At 39.5% G+C, this 7552-nt stretch overlaps 1 protein-coding gene across 2 annotated transcripts; it reads left to right on the top strand.

The window, feature by feature from the left end:
* Positions 1-269: 269 nt before the first annotated feature.
* On the top strand, positions 270-7079 carry LOC117949653 (ubiquitin-conjugating enzyme E2 Q2-like). 2 transcript variants are annotated; one of them, XM_034880130.1, is made up of 13 exons: positions 270-530; positions 3092-3196; positions 3362-3484; positions 3577-3633; positions 3742-3891; positions 5085-5169; positions 5273-5333; positions 5423-5513; positions 5603-5661; positions 5885-5933; positions 6023-6118; positions 6605-6671; positions 6762-7079. In XM_034880130.1, exons 1-13 carry the CDS (start codon positions 372-374, stop codon positions 6791-6793), a joined length of 1134 nt encoding a protein of 377 aa, XP_034736021.1. In that variant the 5' UTR covers positions 270-371; the 3' UTR covers positions 6794-7079. The 2 variants fall into 2 exon arrangements, with proteins under 2 accessions (XP_034736021.1, XP_034736020.1); XM_034880129.1 differs by having other exon boundaries at positions 3739-3891.
* Positions 7080-7552: the final 473 nt, after the last annotated feature.

Genomic DNA, 7552 nt, shown 5'->3' with positions numbered 1-7552 from the left:
TTTTTAAAAACATTATAAATCTTTTGTTTGCTTGCACATTATATATTGTATATTTATTGTATGTGGTCTAGACTCTATAAATGGGCTCTAGGTTGAAATTACAACTACGAAATTTGTGCTAAATAAAATCATGCCATTAAATAATAACAAACTAACACAACAAACATTGAAACAAAATATAATTAAGTTCATTTAAAATGTCATAACTGTCAAATACCACTGACAGTGTTCATCATAGACCTAACCCTCCAGCCCTTTGTTGTTGTTCTCACGCTAATGTACGAGATCCGTAGACCCGACTTAACTGCGCGGTCACATTCCGCCCCGACTTCCCCTCTGCCAGCGGCCTGGTGGTTTGAGATGAGTAGAAGATGTCGGTTTCGGGGCTGAAGGCCGAATTGAAGTTTTTGGAGTCTATTTTTGACCCAAACCACGAACGATTCAGAATAATAGACTGGAAACCCGATGAACTTAGTTGCCAATTTAACGTAACAGGAGAGAAGCTGCTGATCATTCACTGCAACATCACGGTGAGTCCAGGCCAGCTCTGCGCACAAGCTAACCTAAGCCACTGACTATCGACTGAAACCAAATCATTCCGCGGAAGGTTCCGTGTTTACAAATGAACTACGATCAAAGTGTTCGCTTTTATTTTCATGTTGTATTTAAAGCCATTAAGATTGGAGTAATCCCGTTAATAAACAAACCAACAAAGCCCCAGTGTTAAATTCACTTCGAAAAAGTGTTCAAGAAAACCTCGTTTAGTAACGTTGACGCTAGCCTGTCTTGTTAGCCACAATAACTGCGTTACTGTTTGCAGCACCACGGCTGCTAACTTTCATACTTCTGAACCGTATCTAGGTTCATTTTAAGGGGTTTTAGCTAAGTCATATGGGAACTTTAACTGCATCACAAGTGCTTTAAAAATATAAATATTTAAAACAACACATCTAACTGATCAGGAATACCACTGAATGTCCCCGTAATATCTCGAACGTTTAATAGAGGCGGTTTAATGGGACGTTGGAATTCTGCCTTTTCAGTAAATAGACTGATCCCTGTGGCGGACTTATATTAAAGCTGTGACGTTAATGGTTCCTTTATTGGGACAGCAAAATATGTGGAAAGCGATATAATGTATAATAGATATTAAGGAGTCTGCAATCGTATTAGATTCTGTAGCTAACTAAAGATAACGTTAGACCATTACAAGCTGCGCCAATGGTATGGTATGAAACGGCACACACTTCCGGTCTCCTGGGTGGGCGTGGCTTCGTATGTAAGCGTATGAACGTCATGTGGCTGGATGAAAAGTTCATTTGCATAAATAATTTGTATTTTCTTTTGCTAACATTAGATAATTATACAGGTAAAAGATATCATCATATATATCGTAATATTTAGCATGACGACAATGTCTATGTCATGGATGTACATTAAGAACTTGAACACAGTTCAAGGCGAAGCCCATTCATTTCTATGGAAGTTACTCAGTCGTGGCGCATGAACCCAAAAAAGTTCAACTGCTGTCTAAAATTACTCTGATGATCGCCATTGCTTCCGTATTATGTGGCTCTTAGAGCAGACGGACTACATACTCTTACCAACCCAGCCAGCTAATTCCGGTTTAGCACTCAGACTAACTTGAATGGTGATGCAATGATTTAATCATGCACCTCCAAATGTTATCTGATCGAATGGATCAAATTCTGATAATGACGTTAATTCTTTCGTAGAGGTTGTGGCGCGGAAATAAAAAAGAAAGAAAGACATAGCCACTGATTTAAGTGATTTAATGTAAGTCTATGGTAAAAAAAAGTAATTTCTGGCCAGAGAATATGGCGTGACGGACACCGAACTTGAAATGCCACAGTTCGGCCTCTATGTCAAATTGGCTTCAAAGCCCGGAAGATTTCCCGTAATACATTATAAGTAATGGAAATAATCTTCAATTTTGTGAAAAACATTTAAAGTTAACCATCACAAAGTGTAGATAATGTCACTTATTACTTAGGCTCACTCTTGTCATGGTTCCTGTAATTGTGTATTGTTCAGGTGGTGCCACAGATCACTCATCCTAACATCCTGACCACATCTTTTGAAAAAAAAAATCTTTTTGATTCAGCGTCTTTTGAAAATATCATAATCCAAATCCAGAAAATGAGAAGTGAGTAAGTCAGTCAATCCTATTCCCTGGGTATCCCAAGCCCTGTACATTTCCTACTCACATCGGATTAGCTGGATCATTTGTGGTCATCATCTCTTGAGTTGCTTAATCCACTTGATTTAGCTAATCAGTTATAAGAAGAGCGTGTAGAGATGGAAAATATGCTGGGATTTTAGTACAGGGAATAAGGCTTGAGATCCGCTGCCTTGGTACATTGATGTGTTAAGCAGGTTGTTGTGATCCAATGTGAGTGTCTTCTTTGAATTTTGGTTTTTGATGATTAGTCCTAGATCCCAAAAAGATAAGGAGATAAAAGGAACGGAAAAGTTGAGTAGCATTCACTTCAACAAGTCATTGAAATGTTTACAATGTTCCTGAAAGCGCCGATATATGTGATTTGGCGCTTGACAACTCAGAAAGCCTTGAAGGCTTCTGTCAGCCACAGTCAGTCATTCAAGGTATATAAGATTCAATGTAATGGTTGTATATCTATATGTGAATCTGTAAATCTTTACTTCTCTAATCCTTACCACTGAAAATGATGATCAATACATTACATACGTTCCACACAGCTTGAGCTTACTTGCCACACTACACAACAGTCCTACTATACTTTTCCCCTCCACTGTACCACAATCATCTAGAATGAAGAATAAGCCCTTTTTTTATAATTTATGCTCTTGCATCTTCAGTCATGTAAACTGAAGGTCACACATGATGACAACTCTAACATCTGGTCTGAACTGATTTATAGCTGTGGAATAGACTTTTAACATTTTATATAGAATAGATTTAGATTTTGGTTTCATAAACGCAGCGGTGCTCTCTGTTAAGTGTTTAATATACAATCTGTAGACAATAAAGCCATTAACATACAAGCATGGCTGACTTCATTTCCATGTCCTACTGTTGACTCTGTTGCAGGAAGCCTATCCCTCAACACCCCCAATATGGTTTGTTGACTCTGATGACCCTTGCCTGGCTGAAGTGTTGGAGCGCTTAGAAGATGTGAGAAAAGGCACCACATTGGTAAGTTGGCTGCCGGGGATCCAGCTTCACAGAGACTTGCTCCAAATGGGAATGTCACATACATTTATTTGCTGGAACAGTGGAAACTGGGTAGAATTGTTACAGTTGTTGCAGTTTGGTTTTCAGTATTAATGTCTTAATTATTTTCACCGATTACACCCACAGCTTCTTCAGCAGTTGAAGCGCCTCATTTGTGATCTCTGTCGGCTTTACAACCTGCCACAACATCCAGATGTAGAAATGCTTGACCAGCCTCTTCCCGCTGGCCCGATTACCCAGGAGCGAAAGGTACTCACTTAATTCCGGGGTGAAATTCAATGTGTTTTTTGTTGCATTTGAAAACTCAGTTGGTCAACTCACAATGTTTCACCACACTACAGAATGGGCCATCAGATGAGGTGACATCTGAAGAGGAAGAAGAGGAAGAAATGGCAGAGGTACCTATTCACATTAATGACCGTTCGGTGAATTCACATTCTTCATAGCTTAATAATGCAATTTGTTTTAAATTCTGTTTCTAAACATAATTGATACACTGACAGCAGGACATTGATCTGGACCAAGACCTGGACCATTACGACATGAAAGAAGAAGAGCCAGTTGATGGGAAAAAGTCCGAAGATGACGGGATAGAAAAAGAGAACCTGGACATCCTGGAGAAGATTCGTAAAAACCAGAGACAGGATCACTTGAATGTAAGTGCTCATTCAGGTCATGCTTTTCTTTATTGAGTTCTGTTGACTGTGGCTGTAAGTGGAGGAGCTTCCTTCACTGGAACTTCTCCTTTTGACTGTTAACTTTTTTGCAGCAACCTTAGTACCTCTTATCAGAAAAATGTGGTAGTCTCCTGGAAAGCACTTTTTTATTTATCCAAATCCTTTCAAAAAGGCCTTCTTTATCAATTCAAATTAGGATTCAACAATAGATAGATAGATAGACAGACAGACAGATTAGTTAGGCTATAAAAAGATACAACTCAAAGAGTCGATTTACATCAGTAATAACCCTTTGTTCCACACACTGTTCTTTCTGGTGCAGTCCAAATAATGTTCACAACCTGGAAATGAGATGAGCAGGATCAGATATGAAATGTTGATCAAATGTCTGCCTCATGGATCCATTGTTTTCTACATTGCTCCATATGGAGAGATAAAAGGTTACGTAAGAGATTTGTTAGTGTTTGAGTTTAGTAAATCTGGATACTTTGTTATCAACCAGGAACCATTTGGCAAAATGGAACCGTTTCTGGAACCCAACCCTTGTCCTGGATAGTTTCACAGTAGTACAGGGTTATACTACACCCACTGAACACACAATCTTTTTCATTCCTTCTGTCAGTTTCACCATGTTCAGATCAACAGTACAGCACGGTGTCCAAAACGCAGACTCATCGTTTCTTTCACAGCTGACAGTGTGGCTGCTGCCCCCGAGGGCTCCAGCCGAAAGAAAAGCTAGGCCGCACAGCAAAAAGTTTAGAGAGCTCTTAACTTTTTCAGCAGCGCAGTCCAACATTATCAGGCAATGCAGTAGATAAAGATGCTTGCTGATAATAATAAAAACATGAACTGATTCAAATTATTTAAAGGTCAGTATCTTAAAATAACAGGTATCCTTACTGCATGGGCACGCTTTATGATCAAAGGTGTCTCTTGTGGGCTTATGGTAGAAAAGATTAGCAACTTAGTAACTTGTTTTTATTGGAAAGTTGGATGTCCTTTCAAGTGTTGAAAATGCTAAATTTATGCTACCATCGATGGACATGCTTTCACGTCGGGATTTCTGATTCCCCTGATGTAGTCCTGCCAATTTTTATAGTATCCTGCCGATTCTTATTTGTCCAGACGTCCTACCATCTGTGTGATTCTCCTTTTTGTGATTTACGTTACAGGGTGCAGTGTCCGGCTCCGTGCAAGCCTCGGACCGCCTAATGAAGGAACTCAGGGAGATCTACAGATCACAGAGTTACAAGACAGGTGACGGCAATGACACATTTCCCCACAGTGGGGACTTTTAGTGTTTTACCATCTCGTCAGCAGATTGATGTGAAGCGCTGTGTTTGTGTCACCTATTTCACAGGTATTTATTCAGTCGAACTAGTCGGGGACAGCCTTTATGAATGGCACGTCAAGTTAAGGACGTAAGTTCTCACATTCAGTGGCTTTTAAGATTTTCCAACATTGTGTTGTATAGTGCTTTCTGTTAGATTTGACTTGTTCTTTATTACAGGGTAGACCCTGATAGTCCATTACATAGTGACTTGCAGGTCTTGAAAGAAAAGGAAGGAGTGGACTACATTCTGCTCAATTTCTCTTATAAAGTGAGTCCTGTACAAATATTTATCAATTGTTTTATTTGGGAAAAGTTTTCTTGAGACTGAAAGTTTGTCTGTTTTTCTTCATACGACAGGATAACTTTCCTTTTGACCCACCTTTTGTACGGGTTGTCTCACCTGTGCTCTCCGGAGGGTAAGTGTGTAGTAACACCCCCGTCCCCGTCCCCGTCCCCCATCCCCCCCACACACACACACAAAGATATTGTGAATTCTGGTTGAAGCGCAACACATTTGCAATAAGGGCCAAGTGAACACTTACTTGATTCGTCACAAATTTACATACCTGCTTTTATCTATTTATTTATTTATTTATGAATTAACAGTCATTCTTTATACTGATTGTTGTTGTTTTTCAGTTATGTTTTAGGAGGAGGGGCTTTGTGCATGGAGCTTCTCACAAAACAGGTTGGGGAATGAGATTTATAAGTTCCATGGCATACGGTTTCTTTCCTCAACTTGAACAGCATCAATGGTTCTGTGTGTGTTTTTTTTAGGGCTGGAGCAGTGCCTATTCCATAGAATCTGTCATTATGCAGATTAATGCAACTCTGGTTAAAGGAAAAGCCAGGGTGCAGTTTGGAGCCAATAAGGTAACTGATGTTATTAGTCAGGTCTCCGTGTGCTTAACATTCACGAGGGTTCACAACATTTAGAAAACGCACATTAAGGTAAATGTGTTTGGAGCAGGCGCCTGGGTGGCTCACTAATCGGGTAACAGCGGTGTTTCAGTGGAGCAATCACAAAAAGGGAAAAGTGTCTCAATTTAAATCATAGGTCCCATTTACACCCGTCATTTAAAGTGTGTTGTACCCGATACATTAGCCGTAGAGGCTTTCCCCACAGACCAGACATAGTTAAACTTTGGAGGAGTAAAGGTTACGTATGCATTTTGCCATATTATGCCTTTTATTAGAGCCAATATTAGAAAGATGACGAGTAAATTATGGGGGGGGAGATGGGGAATGACGGGCGACAGAGTTCAGAAACGAATCATGAACATTGTGTGTTTGTAGTTGTTTTTTCCTACTGCATAGCGAGCAATTTCTGTGCATCTAACAGAACATTATGTTTTCCAGAACCAGTACAATCTTGCCAGAGCACAACAGTCGTACAAATCCCTTGTGCAAATTCATGAAAAGAATGGTGAGTAAATATTCCTAAATGTTTGGGCCTCTGTTGACACACAGTGGTATGGATCCATTGGCAAAGGGGTTTCTCTTTCTGTTTTTCCAGGCTGGTACACACCACCTAAAGAGGACGGATAAGGAGCTACTACCACTATGCACTGGGAACATGTCTTTGGGTCAAAGTATCTTGTTTTCTTTGGAATATTCTCCCCCCCTTCTGACTTAACTTGGGATATATCATCTTTCTCGCGGAAACCATCTCGTTGGCTCATCTGACAAGTATTCCTTCGCCTGCTCCAGGAAAAAGACTTTATTCTGGTATCATCTTGCTTTTCCCCTGAGTGTTTTAGTGAGGATGATGAGAGGGTATCACTAGTTCTGTTTTCAAAATATGCTCATTTGTCTTTAAAAAGAAAAAAAAAAACGTTTCTCCCTTTAAGTAAATGTGGGGAAATGCTTTTTCTTTAGCTGCTTTGACAAAGTGGGTTTCACAAACAGTCAGTTATCCCTCTTTAAATGGACATTTTAACAGAAGATTGATACTGGAGCTCTTGATGTGGCACCTCACTGCACCTGTTTTTATTGGCCAAGTCTCTCCCCTTTTTTTCTTTTTGAAAATGAACTGGTACATAAATGCAAATATTGTAGAAATATCCAGCAATTGTTTTTATTATTTGAGCATCCTAGACAATAAATAAATAAATAAATACATTTCATATTTTGGAAGCTTATCTTATAATTGAGATGACCTACCACTCTGTATCTTTTAGCTCTTTTTAGAAATATGTGAAGAATATCGGGCTGGGTTGTTTAACAAAGATTTAACTGTTGTCTGTGAACAGATCCAGCAGTGGTTCCTGAAATGTCACAGAATCTGCATGTTGCATACCATGAGAA

The sequence above is a fragment of the Etheostoma cragini genome, chromosome 8 (genome assembly GCF_013103735.1).
Source record: "Etheostoma cragini isolate CJK2018 chromosome 8, CSU_Ecrag_1.0, whole genome shotgun sequence".
NCBI lineage: Eukaryota > Metazoa > Chordata > Actinopteri > Perciformes > Percidae > Etheostoma > Etheostoma cragini.
Note: the sequence above shows the minus strand (reverse complement) of the source record. Positions and strands in the feature narration are given on the sequence as shown.

Bases quoted from the DNA above. Each gene is read 5' to 3' on its own strand.
- LOC117949653 (XM_034880129.1), top strand. From the start codon at position 372: ATGTCGGTTTCGGGGCTGAAGGCCGAATTGAAGTTTTTGGAGTCTATT. The intron at 531-3,091 runs GTGAGTCCAGGC...ACTCTGTTGCAG, and splicing joins TCATTCACTGCAACATCACG to GAAGCCTATCCCTCAACACC. The intron at 3,485-3,576 runs GTACTCACTTAA...ACCACACTACAG, and splicing joins CGATTACCCAGGAGCGAAAG to AATGGGCCATCAGATGAGGT.